Genomic DNA, 20,459 nt, shown 5'->3' with positions numbered 1-20,459 from the left:
GTAGAAGATGAGAAGGCTGAGGGGCCGGAGAGAGAGGTTTAGGGGGGGAAGAGAGGTGTAAGGGGGAGAGAGGTGAAGGAGGGGGGAAAGAGAGAAGTGGTGGGGGGGGGGGGGAGAGAAGTGAGGGGGGAGAGGGAGGTGAGGGGGGAGAGAGAGGTGAGGGGGGCGAGAGAGGTGAGGGGGGAGAGAGAGGTGAAGTGGGGAGAGAGAGGTGAGGGGGAGAGAGAGAGGTGAGGGGGGAGAGAGAGAGGTGAGGGGGGAGAGAGAGAGAGGTGAGGGGGGAGAGAGAGAGGTGAGGGGGGAGAGAGAGGTGAGGAGGGAGAGGTGGGGGGGGGAGATGGAGAGGTGGGGGGAGAGAGAGAGGTGAGGGGGAGAGGGGAGAAAAGGGGTGAGGGGGAGAATTGGGGGGAATGGAGGGGGAGAGGTGGATGGAGGGGGGATGTGGGAGAGAAGTGGGGGGACTGTGATATTAACTACAACTAAATAAAAAGAAATACAAATTACCTTAGAGTAGCACAGGCAATAGATGTGGTTAGAAACATTACTTTGTTGCAAGTGTAACGGGTATTCCTTGTGAATACAGACGCTACTGATGCCGGGTATACCTGTGTGGCTCTCAGGAGCCTAAGCCTCCGCTCGGGAAGCCTGGGGTACATACATATAATATCTCGTGGTGCAACGCCTCCACCTGGGAGGGATCCCAACGGAGTGGGAGGAGGCCCTCGCAGGAAACAATCACGATAAGCACACGGGTGTAAAACAGGACTGGATTTACTAAGCATATGCAAATAACTTATACTCTATACATATAATATTCGATACTAACACTGAGGTAAGGTATGACGTAACCCCGCTCACACCACCGTGTATCCCCACACCGTGTCCACAGTATAACCCCCCCTTGTCCCGTGGTCAGCGCTGCCATTATGTGCGAGTACTCATGTAGTGCACGTGCGTAACGGTACCTGCCCAGTGCGTCGGCACCTGGGCGTTAAAGGTTATTCGCAAAGGATCCGACGACCTTCCTGGCGATATCCGGTTCCTCCGGGGAGATGATCGGTCAGGGCCTTCCACCCTTGGTACAGTCCGCTCTCTCTCTGCGGAGGAGGCCTGATCCCAATCCTCTAGATGGGAAGCGCAGCATCGCTGTGTCCCTAACTAGCACTGCAATATATTTTGGGGCAGGGTCCCTAACCTGGGGCCTGTCCCTGAAGCAATACAAACTACTTAGGGCTCAGGGCTAACTGGGGCCTAGGGGGCTGCTGGCATAGTGCAGAGGGTCACTGACCCCTGCACCCTCACCTCCTGCCCCTAGCTTATCCTGGCGCCGACTAACTCTCTCAAAACCCTGCGAAATGTATCCATACTGTGAGCAGGGAGATACTGTAGCCCTATTGGCTCCCTGGCGTCATGTGGGGTCCCCTAAGGTTCATGGGACTTGTAGTCCCTGCTTAGAGCCCTCTCCTCATTGGTGGCATTTCGCGCGCTTGTACTGCGCATACGCGAGCTAACAAGGGCCTTCCGTCGCATCGGCAGTCTGCGCATGTGCGAGGAATGATCACGGCGGCGCCCTGTGCTGTCGGGCCTCCGCGGAGCCTCCGGAGCACCGGAGCGCTCCCTGCTCGGCCCCCACCCCACAGAAACTCTGTCGGGTCTGCCGCTTGGCTCCGGCAGCGGAGGGGTAGCAAGGGGGGGGGGGGTCACAGGGCGGAGGGGGACCCGGCTACACAAGCAAGAAAGTTACTAGTTGGGACACGGCAGCTTCTGACAGCATTAGCAGCTGTGAGAGAAAGGGGGAGAGAGGGGGGAGAGGCTGCTTGTTCAGTGTGATCAGTGAGGAGAGCAGGGCTGCTGCAGTTAAGATTTAAACTTGCCGTTTTTTTGTCAGCGCGAGCCCCTGCATCTCTGCTTTGAGGTGAGTTGGCAAGTTGGCAAATATTCCGGGCATTACTGAATGAATAATGCCCGGAATTCTGACCAATCAGAGGGCAGGGATTTCAGTAATGCCCGGAATTTTACTGCTTTAGCCTATAATAAGGTATAAAGTGAGAGAGAGCAAAAGACAAAATAGAAGCTATCCTTGGGAGCAGAGACTTAGGGCCTTATTCAGAAAGCCTCGATAAGGCCCTTATCGAGCACTTATCGCCCAAAATGGGCACTCGTATTCAGATAGCCTCGATAAGTGCTCGATAACGGGCTGTATCAACGCAAAATTTTATCTCCATCCGAAAATCGCTGACTGAGCAGCGATCAGCCCCTTATCGACCATTTTCGGATGGTTGATAAACTTGCGCTATTCAGAGACCCACGAGTCGGGTGTCGTGGCCCATCGCAGCCCATCGCAGGCCTAAAAAATGATTTTCTCCCCAAATCCAATTCCCCACAAAATTGTTGGTCAATTGGTGGGGAGATGGGTCGATGAGCAGCGATGTGTCGGGATTTAAAAAAAATCAGGCCCCTTTCCTGCCTCGGATTGATGCCGGGGGTCTCCGGAGCTGATAGCCATTAATAGCAGCTTCGGACCCCCCCGGCATGTATCCGAGGCAGGAAACATGCATGTACAGCAACTTCATTACCTTAGCGGCTAAGCAGCAGAAATGAATCGCCGGTTTAGGCCTTTTCAGAAGCTCGATGCTCTCGCTGGCAGCAACTCGCCAGTTTTGGGCATTTTGCTATCACTGGTATTCGAGCCTTTCTGAATACCGTGATAGCAACGCCCAAAAAAAACCCATTTTAAATTCCCTGGCAATTTTTTTATGAACCCTCTCTGAATAAGGCCCTTACGGTGATATTATCTTTTACATTCAGTCTAATATTCAACAAGTGGTGTAAAATGCCTTACATTTTATTTCTTTGCTTTTTCCTTTTCTCCAGTCATTGTCACATAAAATCATAAAGCGAAAGAAAATATAGATAGTTGCGAGAGCATAGGACAGTGTTGGCAATCATGATTAAAAGGGAAAATGTAAACACAATTTAAACACAAATGTAAAAAGTGTTTTTAATAACTTGTAGCTTAAAGGTACGTGTGTGTATATATAGATGTGTATATACTGTATGTATATACAGACACATGTCTGTGAATGGTTTATCTGGCTTTGCATATAATCCCATGCTGTGCTTAAAAACTGTGTTAACAGCGAGCATTAGCTTATAAGAGTTCCATGTAAAAATGGATTTCAGGCAAAAGATGACTGTGTGCTCATTTGCATGTCATTTCCCAGAATCCCTTGCTGCAGTGGAAGCACTGTATGCTCGGGATAATGGGGAAAGGCAGGGTTGCAGTCCTGTCTAAGACATGTGCATGTGCTCACAAGTGATCTTTTTATTTGCTATATGCTATACGGTGTAGGTTTCTTGTTGCCTTTTTCACCCGCCATAACTTAAAATGTGATGGTATTGGGGTTTCCCCCCTTCCTTTGGTATTGCACTTGAGTGACACCAGGGGGAGGTACATCCTGTTGTAGTTGGGACAACTGGGTGTCCGGCTTTCTGGTCGTACTTAAGGGCAGGACCGCCCTAAAGTTAGAGTTGTTCCTTCCCCCACTTGAGGAAGGCAGGTCACACAACTGGGAACCTGAGATTGGGGCCTTCCCATGTGCTCTTCCCTCCGGGGGAGAGTGAGTGTGAACCATACCTCTGCATATGCTAGGGAGGTGGGGAGGAGCTAGGACGGCTGCGGATGCCCTTGGCCTGTAGTGGCGGTCCAGGGACCATCCTTCGGTGAATCCTGAGAGACTGTTTTGGGCAGATCCTGCCTTGTACCTGTTACTGCAGAGTGTAGTAATAAACCCGTTCCTGTTTGCAATATACCTCCTGACTGGTGCGTGACCTTACTGGGGGGAGAGGTAATAAGTTCTACTGTGGGAGATCACCTTCAGTTCCTGGAGCCTACAGCAGATGGAGGCGCTGCACTGCTAAGGAGATATGTAAGATATGAACCCCAGAAGCCTGTTCCTGTGTCCCCACTACCATCGGCGGACGACTCAGCCCTCATGTTCTTCAGTATTAGGTGATACCTTTTTTATTTGGACTAACAATTTATGTCATAGGGCAAGCTCTCGAAAGCTTGTCCTATTACATAAATTGTTAGTCCAAATAAAAAAGGTATCACCTAATACTGAAGAACTCATTTATCCTGCACTATCGCAACTGATACACATACACACATATACACACACATTCACACACACATATATAGACTGTACAGAGCTCCATTACAAGATGGGGTCTGCCTGGGTGCAAACTGCATAGAGGTATAAATTGAAAAATATAAATCAGGCACACCAGGGCTTCCCACTACATGCAAAATGTCTTAGAAAAGGTGGATGTACCAATAAACTTTTTTTGTGTGCAGTTCCAAGCTCTGGTGTTCCTGTATATTTGTGTATATATATACTGCTTCAAACTGTCTGAGTGCTGTCGCCTGTTTGCCGCTTCATGGTAATGTATGCTTTTATATATAAGCAAAATATATAGAGTAGACAGCACTCTCCGGAAAATATACCAATGAAACTGCAGGGTGCCAACGGAACTAGGAGGGCCCAAAACCTCCTAACCAATAGTAACAAACAAAAGTCCCAGCAAACACTGTCTAAAAGAACAGGGGTACTATGAAAATGCCACTAGAAAATAAGGATTTAATATAAACACAAGATAATGCAGGGAGTAATGCAGCACAAATGTTTCAGAATCCAACAACAATAAAGTGGTGATTGGGGTAAACACAGTAGGGAAAAAGGGGAAAAAAACATAAAGAAAAGGGGGGTCAACACAACAGGGGTAGGATAATAAGGGGGGCAACGTAACGTTTCAGGGGGATGCCCCTTTATCAAGCCCGTTCCCTCAGGTCTAAGCAGACCATAAGGTACTTCCCTTTTACCCTAGTACCCCAATATCCGGAGCAGACCTCAAAGACCCAAACAAAATGTCAATGAAAAGCTTAAATGGTAAGCAAAGCGAGTCCCGAATACACCAAAATGAATAAGCAATAGCAAAGTTCAAAACAACTGGTAACACTCTCACACGATAGCTCTCTGCCTCCAATGGTGTACACCATTCATTGGCATTTTGTTTGTTACTATGCTTTTATATATATTCCGTCACCGTGCTGTACAGGTATGATGTCTATTTTCCCCTATGTAGTTTATTTTCCTGATCACTGTGTATTTTATTACTAGAACAAAATAAGTCCACAACCTACACTAATATGGCTGCTTCTCGCTTAGTAACGAACCTTATTTGAGATGATTAAGATATTTTCTCTAATAAGTCCTTTGATGTCTGCATGAAAACACTAACTCCGTGCTGCCTGGAGAAAGTGAAAACAAACAGCAGAAGTTATCATGGGAACATATTATCATGGCTTTGTCCCATTTTAGATAAACATGAAAATTAAATTGAAAACAAAAACCAGCTATGAAAAAAATAAGGTTAGTAATCTGCTTTAAATGGCGTCACGTGGAGCTCCCATTCAAAATATGTAATCTTTGGGGATGGGCACTGCACCTTTAACTGGCGTCTTGAAAAAGACCAACCCTGAAAGTGAAGATATTTCTTGACTGAGTTCAGTGAAAAATTAATTCTTTAAGCCTCAGATTTGTTTCCTTCACTTGTAGCTATCTGTGTGTGTGGAGTACCACTACTTTTCTATTAACAAACCCAGAGTACAGTATATCTACTTTTTTGTTTCAATTTTTTTTATTGTTTTTTTTTACCAAAGGAGTATATCACAATATCAGGGGCATTCTAGGGGAAAAGGTACATATGAGTCTCAGAAAAGGTTTAACAGTAAATCTCAAAAATGAATACCTTTTGGCGTATGGAAGCGAAAGGCTAGAGCTTGACCCCTGCCCCTGGTAGAGGCTGTATTAATGTACTAACAATCCCTCGTACTTCTCTGGGAGGAAACAAAGGATAGATAGAGAGAAAGAGGGGAAGGGGGAAAGAGAGAGAAAGAGGGGGGCGGGAGAGGAGAGGGACGGGGAGGGTCTGGGGGGGGAGCTGGGGTAGGACAGAGGGAGGGGGGAGGGGAGAGGGGGTGCACCACCCACCCCATCGCAGACCCCCCCGAAGCCGGGGCAAGGCGGCACATGACCATGACCGGACCAAGGAGCCCAGAGGCAAAGCCCAAAGGACCTCCCCCCAGACATCCGCGAGCAGCTCAGCCATAAGGCCAAAGGTCCCAGACCCTGTTAAACTGTTCGGTCTTTTGGTTCAAGAGAGCCATTAAGTACTCCATGAGTTTCACCTCATTCACTCGTCTAAGAACCATTTGTTTTGTCGGGTGTTAATTTTCTTCCAGCAAGCTGTAAGCACGCAGCGCGCTGCTGTGAGTACGTGTGCAATCAGTTTTTTTATGAGGGGTAGAGGCTACCTCCGCAGGTTTTGCCAGGAGGAACATCAGCGATTTCAGGTGGGTCTCCTCCTCGGAAATCTCCTCTATCAGGCCTCGGACCATGCTCCAGAATGTCTGGACCTCAGGGCATGTCCACAGTATATGGACCAGGTCTCCACACTGACCACAACCCCTCCAGCAGAGGTTGGAGAAGCCCGGGAAAATCTGGCTCAGCCTAATCGGGGATAGGTACCACTGGAATAGGATTTTGTAGGCGTTTTCCTTGATGGTTGTGCAGATTGAGGTTTTAGCTGCTGCCTCCCAGATGTCCTCCCAGTCATCTCTATCTATTTCCAAATTGAGGTCCTCAGTCCATTTCATCATATAGTTATGGTTGGCAGGTATCTTGGACCGTGCTAGCTCAGAGTAGATCTCCAAGATCAGACCGCTCTGGTACAGCTGGACCCCACAAACCCTTTCAAAGGGTGTTGGGCCTTTAAACTTAGACTTTTTGGATACTGTTTGACGGAAATGTCTGATCTGGAAGAACCCACACAGAGGGAATTTCACTTGTTGGTGTTTCTCCTGCAGCTCCGCAAGTGCCATCACCGACCCTTTGTTCAGTAGGTCTGATGCCTTTCATATGTTAGCCCTCCGGAACTGCGCAAAGTCTTTAGGGTCACACCCCGGGGGGAACTCCGGGTTCCCAAAAATTGGAGTGAGAATGGAAGGGGAGGATGCCAGTCCATGCCTGTCTTTTGCTTTTGCCCAAATCTTCCACGTGCACCTCATGGCCCCCAGTCCCGTCCTATCCGATAATATCTCCCCTCCCCCTTCGGACCAAAGTATCGCTCCAAGAGACAGGGGAGAGACGTAAGAGGCCTCGATCTCCAACCAGCAGCAAGACGCTGGATCATTGTTCCAGATCACCGCTTGTTTTAGGTGGTCTGCGTGGTAATAGTTTATTATATCAGGTACACCTAGACCTCCACACTCCTTTGGGGCTAACATTACCGATCTAGCTACCCGCGGTCTTTTGTCTTTCCATATGAAGTGGAAGATACTATTTTGAATATATTTTAGGTCTGCCAGTGGAATGCAGATCGGAAGAGTCTGGAAAAAAAAAGTAGCCTGGGAAGGATGTTCATCTTAACCGATGCCACCCTTCCGAGCCACGAAATGTGGTATTTATTCCATCTCTGAAGGTCTCTTTTAATTTCCGAAAATAGAGCGGGGAAATTACTTTTGAATAGTGCTGAAAACTTGGCAGCTATTTTAATCCCTAGATATTTTATGCTCGTAGAGCTCCATTTATAGTTAAAGTTAATATCTACTTTTTTGATTGACATATTTACATATTTTTTCCCCTTATGAGACATCATTAGATGATGTTTCACTTGGGTTTTTTTGTTGTCTCCCTCTGAATCGCTATACTGTAAATGCAAAAATAGGATAATGTATCTGTCGTCTAAATTTAACACAGGTTGAATTTGATGAACATTCAGTGGTGTGAAAAAGAAAGTACACCCTCTTTGAATTCTATGGTTTTACATATCAGGACATAATAACAATCATCTGTTCCTTAGCAGGCCTTAAAATTAGGTAAATACAACCTCAGATGAACAACAGCACGACATATTACACTGTGTCAACCCAACCCGGTTGATTGTGCCTTTTAAATACATCATTTTGGACTTTACCATGACTGCTGTCTCTTTTCTTGCTGTGTGGTCCTGGATCTCCTGGTCTGCCTGGTAATGAACTCTGTTACACATATACATATATATATATATATATATATATATATATATATATATATATATATATATATATATATATATATATATATATATATATATATATAAAATATAGTGGTTGACAAATCACCAAAAAATCTACTCGCCACACAAAAAAATCTACTCGCCACCTAGTACCAAACGTGTGCTGCTTGGGCCAATATTTACTCGCGGAGGGGCCAGTAAGACGCTAGACACGATGGGAAACTTTAAACTGTAGTGGTTTATTAGCCACAACCAAATAAAGTACGGGTGCACTGTCCCTTTAAGAAACCAAATTATAGAAAATAAAACCTATTCCCGTTAGGGAAACTAACTCAACTTCTTGAGCCCTTACTAACAGGCAGCCAGCTAATCCGGTTATGCCCAAAACATGTGCTCCACAAAGTATAACAATAAAGTATAACAATAAAGTCTTATCTGTATTGTAGTTTCAATAGCAAACAGGAACGCCGGTTCTGGGGAGCAGGCTGTGTCCAGCTCACAGCAATCTTAATCTTTATCCTGGGTTGGTGTCCCAGCTGGTCCCAGCAGCAAAGCTCCTCGCAGGACTGGGGGACCAGAGCAACAGCTAGGGCTTCCTAGCCGGGAGAAGTCTCTCCACCCTCCTGGGGAAAAACAAGCTCACCTTGTGTGAGCCACTTCCTGCTTTTTAAACCTGCAGTCTCTCAGGCATCCTGCTTAATTAGGCTGCAGGTGTATGCAGTTCTCCAACTGTAGGTTAACTGCTTTAGTGCTGGAAAGTACACACATCCTCCATTCCAGCTTACTGAGTCAGTGACTCTGTCACAATATATATATATATATGTGCATATATATATATATATATAGAAAATAAAAGAAAAAAGCGCCCAATCCTAGTGCATTACTGTGCAAAAAATGGTTTAATTCCCAATAAAAGACTCATAAAATGAACTCACAAACATAAAAGGTAAAAAAGCAATGTATGAGTTATACTCATGCTCCAAAGGATCTGGAAGCGCTGTTGCACTGCTACTCTGCTCCGTGGCTCCACCGCATCCAGTACAGCCCTCGTGTATCTCTGCCAGCAGGAACTCACGTCATCAGGCTCGTCTCAGTAGGAAGAAGATCAGGGCTGAAAATATTTTTGGACATGTAGAATTATCAGGCTCTCCTCTGGGGCAGCTGTAGGGATGGTGGGGAAGGAGCCTTTTTTCCTGTTAGTGCCTTTCTGTTCCTTGAATTCTTGGACTTCATTTGGACTCCAGAGGAACTCTGATAAAGTTTGATATTGGGTCCACAGCACATCCTTTTTTAACTATCTATGCATTTGGTGATATATTGATTGCACAGTTAGATATATTTATATTTGTATTTTAGTTTTTTATTTCACATATTTTTTATCATTGCACTTGATCTTGTTACTGTCACACTATACCTAAGCGCAGTCCTTTACTATATATATATATATATATATATATATATATTTATATATATATATATATTTATATGTGTGTGTGTGTGTGTGTGTGTGTGTGTGTGTGTGTGTGTGTGTGTGTGTGGTGTGTGTGTTACTCGAAGATGTTATATTTTGTACACGTTCATATGATGTGACAATGCACTTGCCATCATAATATGTGTACAATAGTCATACATAAAATGCATGTGGCACATATGAAAAGGAGCATTGTTTACATGTTTACAATAATAAACATTGTATATTTAAATCATATACACACATAACGAACAATGTTTTGCTGTTGTATTTTTACAGAGTAGCAACAGCTCCAGGTTGTATAAGATATTTATATTCACATGCACACTGTAATGACAAAACGTTCCCATAAGTGCTGAAAAGGTTGCACACAGTACATTTTGGATGTTGCGTATAGTTATGTGCTTTTCTAATGAACCATCGTATGTTCAACTAAAATTTGATTACCTCATGTAAAAATTAATTCCTTTTATACATGGACAATAAGTTGTGTGTGTTTATTTATGAACGTATTGCTATTCATAAATCTCTATTTAGTATTTGAAAACTTGAACAAGAAATGTCCAACTGCATTCAAGTACATGTGTGTACACTAATGTAGTGTCAATATGCCTGATGAATTTCTACTAGTGTTTAACAAATTGGATAACACAAGAAATGTGTGTTTGTCTAGGGTCAGTCAGCACTGTAGCACATGCGGCGCGTGAGTTTGGCGGGGGCGTGGCCATGAGTTCTCGCGCATGGTTCGGCCTCTGTGTGAGCCACTGGCAGAGGCGTGGCCAGACTCCGTTGCTGTGACGGTTCAGGGGATTCCTTCCCCTCCATGTGTCCCTGGCGCAGCGCTCCCTCCTGCCTCTCTTGTCCCTTCCTTGCCTCCCCGTTCTGTTCTCCCTCCTCCCGCATCCGTCCCTCTGCAGCAGCCCCTGGCGCTCTCCCAGCGTCTGCACGTGTTCCCCGCAGGGCACGCGCATCTTATAAGTCTCCCGTTTCCCTCTACACTACTCCCCGCTCACGGTCTCCTTCTGCTCCCACTCCGGTCCACTTACCTTCTGCTGACATTCCTCCGGTTCTCCCCCCGCCCTCGGCGGGTGCCCCTGCGGTGCGGCGCTCCATGCGCCTCTTGACACAGCCTGTGCACGCGCACTCTAACCTTACAGAGGGCGCGCGCACACGCTCCTCTTGTTGGCATTCCCAGACCCCTGTCTCCTCCTCTCATGCTGTACAGGCTATCTCCCTCTCAGGCTCACCTGTCTCCTCCTCCTCTCCTTCTCACCTATCCCTGCTGCCTCTCACTTCATCCTCTGCTCCTCCTCTCTCTCCCATTGGTGTTCCCTCCTTTATTACCCCTGTCTGTCTTCTAACTCATTGCTCTGCATAGTTCTTTGTAACCTCTGTGTGTGCAGTCCTATGCTTGGCTCTCCTGTGTTTTTCAGCTTCTGTTCCTGCTCCTGCTTACCCCTGGATCTCCCTGGCTTGAACGCTGCTTGTACTGGATTACCCTGCTCTCTCCAGCCCTTGAACTCTGCTTACGGATATGACCTTGCTGACTTTTGTTATCCCTGGACTCTGGCTTACGAACATTACGATCCTGCTCTCTATAACCCCTGGACTCTGGCACACGGACATCACCATTCTTACTCTGAACCCCAAGGCGTTGCAAGTATTTCTAACCATCTTTCTGCAGGCCCGGCAACGCCATACCACACTCCGGGCACGCCCTCACTGCTGTGGGTGCGTGGTAAAACCCTTCCCACCTCAGTATTGGGGACTGGCCAGGTATGCGGGCGTTACAGTCACAAGATAGACACAATTGATGTACAGCTCGGGTGCGCGCGAACCTGCCGACTCTGCACAGTACCATTGAAGGGCGGTACTTGTACGCACGTCTCTGCGTGCGCTGTAAAACACACTGAGGCCGCAGCATAGGTTTCACGTGTGAATGTGAAAGTTTATTATTCAAAAATTGATACATGTGCAACATTTTGTTCATTCATATCATGTTCAGCTTAGGTCAGGTGAATAGCATATGCACATACAAAATAGCAATAAACATTTACAGGAATGTTGAGTAGATGATACAATGCATAACAATATGTTTGCTGCAGAAATAACAACGCTAGCATATAATTAGTTGCTCATCATGTGAATTAAAAAGTATCTTTTTTATGTTATAGTTGTGGATGAGGAAACAGAGTCTGATGTATCGACACAAATTCTTGGCGAATTGCAAAATGATGAAATGCTTGAGGAGCCCCAACAGCTTAAGCGTGTGGAGGAGCCCCAACATGAATATGCTGAGGCACTCCGGGAACTAGATGTGCCTGACCCCGATGACACTACACCCCAAGTGTTTGGTGACAGTTACAATAGAGAACTGGATATAACAGATCCTGATATTGAAGATGAGGACAGTGAGCCTCTACAGCCAGGTCAAGGTGATAATATGTGTGCAGCTGAATTGACATCCTTAAAATCTGCAGAGCAACTTTTTTTCAGAAATCAACAGGCTGTGGCAGCCAACCAGCAGCAAACAAATCGTACAATTTATGAAGAACTGCTAAACATGCGAGGCATTTTCAACCAACAACTGGACACTCTCAAGGCTATTTCTAATAGTTTAACTATTATAGCACAATGTATGGCAATGCAAATGCCACAGCTAATGCAAATGTCACAGCCAATGCAAATGCCACAGCCAATGCAAATGCCACATGGAATGCAAATGCCACATGCAATGTTCGAAGCCCTGGCACAGGCCCTGGGACTGGCACACCCAATGCAAGTGCCATATCTACATGAAATGGGAATGCCACAGCAGCCATATGTACACGCGGAAGCAGCGCCAATGCCACAGCAGCCATTTGTACACGCTGAAGCACCGCCAATGCCACAGCAGCCATATGTACATGCGGAAGCAGCACCAACAAGCCAAACAACTGTTGAGGCCCCACAAATGGCAGGTGTTGCCGAAATCGGTGACACACAAAGCACTTCCACACCTACCCCTGACAATGCCACCAGACCAAGGTGTAGCACACGGTGTTCAACAAAAAAGTTGAACAAAAAATAGTCAATCAGATCTTATTCAATGTCCCATTACATATTCCTTGTGACCATACAATATTTAAACATGCTGTCCCCTTAAATTATTCACTAAGCGTATACAAAATATCTATGATTAGCTCTATTCTTGTTAGTGCGAAGTTTATTACAAATACCTATAAGGGACTGCAAGGTATGATATGTGTAATGAGAACAAAGAGTAATTAATGTCCGGATTTCAGCATGTCCTGATTAGATCTACTGTATATCCAAATATGAATTGTGCTTTTTTTTTTTTTGATAGTTCATGTATGACTGATAGCTTTGAAGTGTATACACAGTGAAGTGTTCAATGCTCCCTATTTGACACATTTAAGATTCACTTACTTAACAATTGTATCATGCACACAATTTATGTAAAATAATTAAAGTAACATTATGTCATATTTCATGTGCACATATGTGAACTAAACAGGATAGCGAGTCTCATGTCGACGCTAATTATGTTGACATGTGAAAGATGTAATTATTCTGAACACACAGATAAACATTACAATTGTGGATGAACATTTTCCATATTTGCTAATACAATATTATTAGGCAGAAATGTATGTCTTGGAGTTTATGTTTAAAAAAATAGAATGTGGCGGAGAAATTTAGGCAGTAGCCTGAACACCTGTATGTGGGAGAAGATATCATGGACACTTATTCCTTTGTGTAACGACCTTGGACCGTGTTGTACACATTCCCACCAATTTGATACTTTTGTACAGAACATTATTTGAAAGTAAGACTGCGTTATTTTACACCATTCCATGAGAAAACATGCCGTTAGAAATGTCTACTCAAAAGACACCTCCGTTCTGCTACGCCTATTTAATCTATTGCGCTATTCAATACCGAACACAGAGAAGAGCTACTGTATCGGACATATTTGAGCATATCTCATCAAATTATCCTTTTTATAAATATCATCCAAAGCCGAAGGTTTGGCGAAATTCTATCAGACGAACTTTATCAACCAATGATTGTTTTATTTGGAACCCACCAACTCTCGGAAACAGGGGTGGCTGTTGGGCAGTGCATGAATCAAGTATGTGTATGTTTGCAAGTGGCAATTTAAGAAGAAGAGACCGAAATTGCGGACCCAACTACAATGATATAGGTGCCTGCAGCAGTGCCTTAAATGTTCAGCAAAATCTTTCGTATTTTCAACCGGAGGTGTACCACCTATACCACAACAATGCCGGAGCAAGCTATGACACTAGCATGCATACTAACTACCTTGCTCAAGCAGATGAAATGCCACAAAGTAGCTATCTGTATCAGCCTCAGTACATGACACAATATCCAAACTTTGACGGATCAAACTGGAACACCAACGAGATGAACACACAGAACAACCAATTGATTGAAACCACCAGCTACCTCCAAAACACCACTTGCATGGCAGCTCCAAATATGAATGCTATATTATGCAGGTAACTATAAACGGTTCACTTTGAACAATCAGTGATTCTCTTGTTTCACAATGACACGCATATGTGTTTCACCCATAACGCATGCACGTACCATTGCTAAATGTGTAGTTGTTTTTTTTTTTTCATTTCTATTTCCGTTTTACCTCTTCTCCGTTATGTGTTAATATTACAGATATCGCGTCGTGAAGCACAACAGATGCCGGGACATCTTTGTGAAAGAAGGTAAGATACAGTTAACGAGATCCATGCCAGATAGTTACATGTTCAGGGCAATGTCGCGTGCAATTCGAGGTTGTCCTGCGCATCCATAAAATGTCATGATACAAGGTGTTGTAAAGAAAAAAAGTTACGAGATTTGCAAAAAGAGTTCAAGAAATGGCATAAGTGCAGAAATGCCGTAGATATTATTAAGATTGGAGTACTTTGCGTATGGAAACATGAGGATATGTTAGATCCGCTAAATCTGTTAGTCAGTTACATACATTAGCATTAAATCGCCAGCATCACTGCTAATATATACCATTGTCACGGCAAATGAATGTGGTGTTGCATTGTGTTTTGATAACTTTTGCAGTGATAGTATATGTGAGAGAATTTATTTTTGTACAGGCATAGTGTTATTTAAAATTTGTGCTGAATTGCATATTTTTGGGACATAATGTTTACAAGATTTATTTGAAAGATCTTATAAAATTAGAGTAAGATCAAAATGTGTCATAACACAACTGTTACAAAACACTAACACGTATGATGTGTGTTTAGATGCTGAATAAAAGTTGTTCTATAACATGTACATTTATAATTAACATTCCATATCTACTTTGACAGATGTTCACATCTCCATTCCAGTGCCATAAAAATATGTGAATGGAAGGATCCAAACACACCAGAAGTTACACCGTTGACATCCTGCAAACATCATGAAAACATGCATTTGTGTTTTTTGTAATTTACTTTGTCTCATAGCATGAGTGACACCATTAACTGTGTACGAGAATTTACAATTTAACACGGGCAAAAATTTATATCATGTGTATTTGAATTAGTTTCACGAAACTACGAACGTTATTTTCAAAAATTACAATACATACAAATTACTTAGGTAACTTGTCACTACATTTTTGCATTGTGAACATAGTCTATGTGCAGCATTTGAGTTCCAGATCATGTTCAACTACAGTGTGTAAAGAATTACACAATGTGTTATCCTCTATATTTAATGTATTCATGAAACATCAACATGAGTAAATGTACCAAGCATTCACATGTAATATGACTATTGCAGTGTATCAAATTAACATCCAAATAATGATATTATTGTTAGGGACACATACGACCTTAGAGATACAACATATGAACATGTAAGTAGCTCACACTCCTGCAGGAATCTAGAAATAATGTATGTTGTAATTTTTAATTAAGTGTCATTTAGCCAATTGAAGTTCATAATGTGAACAATAAAATGTTGAAACATTTTTACAAACACAACTCTAAATATTTGACGTGACTTTTTTTGTGTATTTTGAAGTGACAAAGGTGATAAACATTGAATATGTCAATGTTCAGTACTTGGCAAGTCTAAATCTAACAATAGAGGCATATTAATCTGTACTGCTATATGTCTTAACTTCTTGCACAACACTCTGCATTGCATGATGCACACAAAGGGTGGGTGACATGAATTTTAGATGGACAAATAAGTTAAACACTCACATACCATGGTCACATTAACTTGTGTGAATTCTTGCGACAATGGCCCTTCACATTCAGAGAGCAGGATCCTATGATTACATACACACAATAAAATGTGACACACATCACGAAATGAAGATAGTTTGGCTTACATGAAAATAAGAATCTTACATGTCAATAAGAATCTTACATGTGAAATAAGTGTCAATGACAGTCCGGCGGGTCTCCACCCCACTGGCCGTATGCTCCCTAACCCCTGCAGGAGGCACGGGAGAATCCTCCTCTATATCTTGCCTAATGTTGGCAGGAAGTTTATAACGTATTGCAATGTTGTGCAAAATGCAACAACAAATCACTATGTCAGCAACCTTCTGTGGCGAATACTGAAGAGCCCCCCCAGATTTATCCATACATCTAAAGCGACTTTTTAACACTCCAAATGTCCTCTCAATCACCGAACGTGTGGAGACACGAGCCGCATTATAACGTTCTTCTGCAACCGTTTGCGTATTGCCCAGTGGGGTTAGGAGCCAGGCCCGGCTTCCATATCCCGAGTCGCCTATAAGACAGTTAAAACACATGAATGTTGAGATAGTACTTAAAAAAAATAGAGTAGATAGCCTATTGACTTGTCGTACTACATGAACAGGATTCACGTATGTAGAACACAACTTCACTATTGTGTGATGAATCATTGAACAAAATGCTAAAGTGCCTAATATGGATTCTATTTTGTGTATTCAAAATTGAACGGGAACATTTTACATAGAATTCTTGTTACAAGACATTTAAATATAAAAAACATGATATATGGACCTGCCCACTAACTTTACATATTAGTGCAATTAGTATTACATTGACTGACCCAATAGCCAACCGTCCTCGAATTGCCCCAATTCAAATGCATGGAACACTGACGAATTCAACAGGATATGTGAATCGTGGCAGGCACCTGGGAATAGGGCTACCACACTCATAATTTTCATGTTTGCGTCACATATAATTTGCACATTCAGCGAGTGGTAATGTTTCCTGTTACAGAAATTCCTCTCAACTTCATGTAGCGGGGTCAACGCAACATGTGTGCAATCTATAGCACCCATCACATTGGGTAGCCCTGCCACATTATAAAATGCAGTCTTCAGTGCCTGCCACTCTGTTTGCTCACTAGGAAAATGTATATAATCCCTAGCGCGTCTAGGAACTGGCTAAGGACCCGCCAGAATGTTGGTTGCGAGACCCCGCCTACTATGCCCACAGTTGTCTGAAAAGACGCAGAAGCAAGAAAATGTAATGAGCTTAGCAATTTAACAAGGCCAGGCACTGCATGACTCCTGTCTGTTGTTGGCTCTAAATCTTCTCTTAACACTTCATACAGTTCCAAGATAGCCGCTGAGCTCAATCTATAGTGATGGGTGACATCCTCCTCACGTAACCCTACTAGGGAGCATCTTGGGTGGAAGTTGCATGGCGCCAATATCCGCCTTGCTGCAATTTGCCTCTCCCTCCTCTCCCTCCTTGCCCTCCTCTCTCTCCTCGCCCTCCATTGTAACAGAATCTCGCGCCTCCTCCTCACTACAAACTCCAGCACCGCCAAATTTCCAATGACCTCCATTTCACCCTTGAAGGGAAGTGATTGACATGTATCCTTTAAATAGGATGAGTCACCAACCACATTAGTGTTAACGAGAACACGTGTTGTATAGTATGTAGAAAATGTTTTTGTGAATAATAAATGCAGCCATAATATTTATACTGAGATATGTAGTTCAAATTGGCCATAATGATGTAATCATAAAAAAAACCATTCCTTATTTAAGAATGAAAGAGATGATGCGAGCCAATATTTAAAATTTGTCATACAAACCACATCATCATGACGTTTGAATGTTACATGTTCAGTCATGAAGGTGTTAAATCACAAGAAGTAATTGTTTGTTTCTCTCAAGGTGTGTAACGGATCCGCACCTTAGTTTACTGTTTGCCTTGCCTTACAGACCTGTGCAGCCCTGGAACACTGCTCCTGATATTTACTGCAGCTCCACCCTGGATTCACTCATTAAAGCAATGCTGTCACACGCCCCTTCTGCTATTGGTTCACTGACCTTTAAAGACACCTTTCCCACAATGCTCCCCTGCCGAGCATTGTCCTTCCTGGATGTCACAAGTGTTCTGCCACAAGCCCTAAGGCTTGGCTCTGTTGTGTACTAATCTCTCAAAGTTCTATTCCCTAGTTCACGCAGAGGTCTGTTCCTGTCTCCTGTGCTGAAGCGGAGTACTCTCCATGTTAACTTCAGCTCCCTGTTTCCTGAGGCCGGCTGCTAGTCTCATGCAGCGGCCTGTTCCTGTCTCCTGTGCTGAAGCAGAGTACTCTCCATATTGACTTCAGCTCCCTGCTTTCCTGAGGCCTGCTGCTAGTATCATGCAGAGGCTGTGTCCTGGTTCCTGTGCTGAAGCAGAGGTCTCTCCAGTGTTGACTTCAGCTCCCTGTTTCCTGAGGCTTGCTGTCCTTTCTCAGCAGAGCCTATCTACTGGTTCCTGGGGCCTGCTGCACATTCTCCATAGCAGAGGCCGTGTCCTGGTTCCTGTGCTGAAGCAGAGCACCTCCCGTGTATACTTCAGCTCCCTGTTTCCTGTGGTCTGCTGCCCTACCCTTAGCAGAGGCCAGTCTACGAGTCCTGAGGTCTGTAGCTCTCTCTCTCCTTGCACAGGCCCTGTCAGGGTCGCCTAGACCTCCTGCCTAGCCATAGCTTCTTTGTCCACTGGGTGTGCTGCTGACTTCTGTTTCCTCTGGGTTCCTCTGTCTGCCTGTCTGTCTTCTTGTTGCTCCTGTCTCTGTCCTTTATAGCTCTGCTTCCTGTCTGTTGCTTTTGCCTTTGCTTGAAGTCAGACTCCTTCAGTATTGCACATGCCTCTGATCCTGATCTGTTTTCTGTACCTGTACCATAGAAGTCTGTTCACAGTAAAAGCCCTTGCTGGTAATCTGGCTTGTCCGTGTTTGTTCCTGTTCTCAGTCCCTGCCCCCAGACCTGTCCTTGCTCCCCTGTCCTGTTCCAGTCTCCTCGTTGCTGACCTCTGCTTGTTACCTGACTTCGCTACCTGCCGCCTGCCTCGGACCTCTGCTTGTTACCTGACGTCGCTACCTGCTGCCTGCCTCGGACCTCTGCTTGTTTCCTGACTGCGCTGTCTGCCGCCTGCCTCGGACCCTCTGATTGTGACCCCTACTACGTTCATGCTGTTCCGGCCACCGAGATCCTACCCGCCACAGGAGTCTCCCGTGACAGAAAGCAAAGGCCACTTCTGGATCTCGCTGGAACAGATTCTTCTTCTGCCTGCACCCTTTCCTGCCTGCTGCAGCAGACCATATCCGCATGGTTGAAGATAAGTACTTTCGTTTCTTTTTTGGAAAATCCCAGTTGGGAAGGTTTTTTGCTGCTAAGTGTTCTGCAAGAATTATTGCGTTCATAACGAAAAAACATTTTTGCTGAGACTAGAACTGTTGCTGCAGAGACTATTGCAGCTTTCTTTGAGATTTTTCTTTTTTGTGCAGTGCCTGGGTTAAACCTTGCAGTACCTGTTGCCACCTTTTTAGACTCTGACTTTTCATTTCCTGGACAAGGCTTGTCTCTGCATCCCTGGTTGGACCACTGCTGTTCACAGGGTTCCCATTTCAAAAGACAAGAGTGCTTCCATTATTTTGTTACTGCATGCAGGAAAAATCACAGCAATCTGTAGTTCTTCCTATGATTGGTTCTAAGGTTTCAGGTTTACCTGCAAGTTCCCCTAAAGTTTGTTTCTCTGTAACTTGTGATATCCCTACGCCTGATATCAGGGGTTTCAGATTTAACTGCAAGGTTCTCTGTTTGATATTCCTATGTCTGATGTCAAAAGTTTCAGATCTGACTGCAAGTTTTCTCTGTATTAGTTTCCTGCTGTTTATGATATTTTTATGCCTGATATCTAAAGTTTCAGATTTAAACTGCAGGTTTTCTCTGGCTATATGATATCCCTATGCCTGATTTCTAAAGTTTCAGATATAACTACAGGTTTCTCTGTCTATGTTTTTTCCTTGCATTTATAAATCTCTGTGACTGATGATAAAGTCTCAAAAGGTCAACTCTCCTATCTTGTGTCTCTCTGTGTCTAATATTCCTGTTGTTCATTCTAATGCTTCTGCTTTAAAAACACATTTCCTCTTTAATGGTTTCTTAGGAAGTTTGGTTTCCCCATGTCTGAAATTATGGCTCCCACTCAAACAGTCTTGAGCAGTAAATGTGAACACAGTACCACTGATTCTTCAGAGCTTCTCAAAGCAAGGAAGAAGAAGAAAAAGAAGGGAGGCATTACTGTGGAAGTTGCAGAAGGAATTAAGAATGAAAATTTAACCTCAGAGTCTGCATTTGATAAAAGAGATATGCTGCAGCTTAAGGCAACTCACAGACGTATCCCAAGAATAGTGGAAGAAAAGAAAGATGCCCCTACTCAGACGCTTCAAGCTGCACAGAAAGCGATTGATTGTCTTTATGGACGTTTAGATAAGGAGCAAGAAGCCAACGCTGCACTACAGAGCTGTCTTTCCTCAGCAATTGCTAAGTGTGTTCTCCAGGAAAAAGAAAAGCACCAGTTGGAGAGTGACCTGGATGTCATGTCAGGTA

At 44.1% G+C, this 20,459-nt stretch overlaps 1 protein-coding gene across 1 annotated transcript in view; it reads left to right on the top strand.

Annotated features, from left to right (window-relative positions):
- LOC142497018 (uncharacterized) overlaps nt 1–15,541 on the top strand; it is a 52,887-nt gene extending 37,346 nt beyond the window's left edge. The window contains exons 2-4 of the mRNA XM_075604234.1: nt 11,764–14,112; nt 14,285–14,334; nt 14,941–15,541. Coding sequence (XP_075460349.1) covers nt 11,764–12,659 — 896 coding nt within the window. The 3' untranslated portion in view covers nt 12,660–14,112; nt 14,285–14,334; nt 14,941–15,541. The remainder of the gene's footprint in view (nt 1–11,763; nt 14,113–14,284; nt 14,335–14,940) is intronic.
- Nucleotides 15,542–20,459: the final 4,918 nt, after the last annotated feature.

The sequence above is a fragment of the Ascaphus truei genome, chromosome 1 (assembly GCF_040206685.1).
Source record: "Ascaphus truei isolate aAscTru1 chromosome 1, aAscTru1.hap1, whole genome shotgun sequence".
NCBI classification, from domain to species: domain Eukaryota; kingdom Metazoa; phylum Chordata; class Amphibia; order Anura; family Ascaphidae; genus Ascaphus; species Ascaphus truei.
This window is presented reverse-complemented; position numbering and strand designations above follow the sequence as displayed.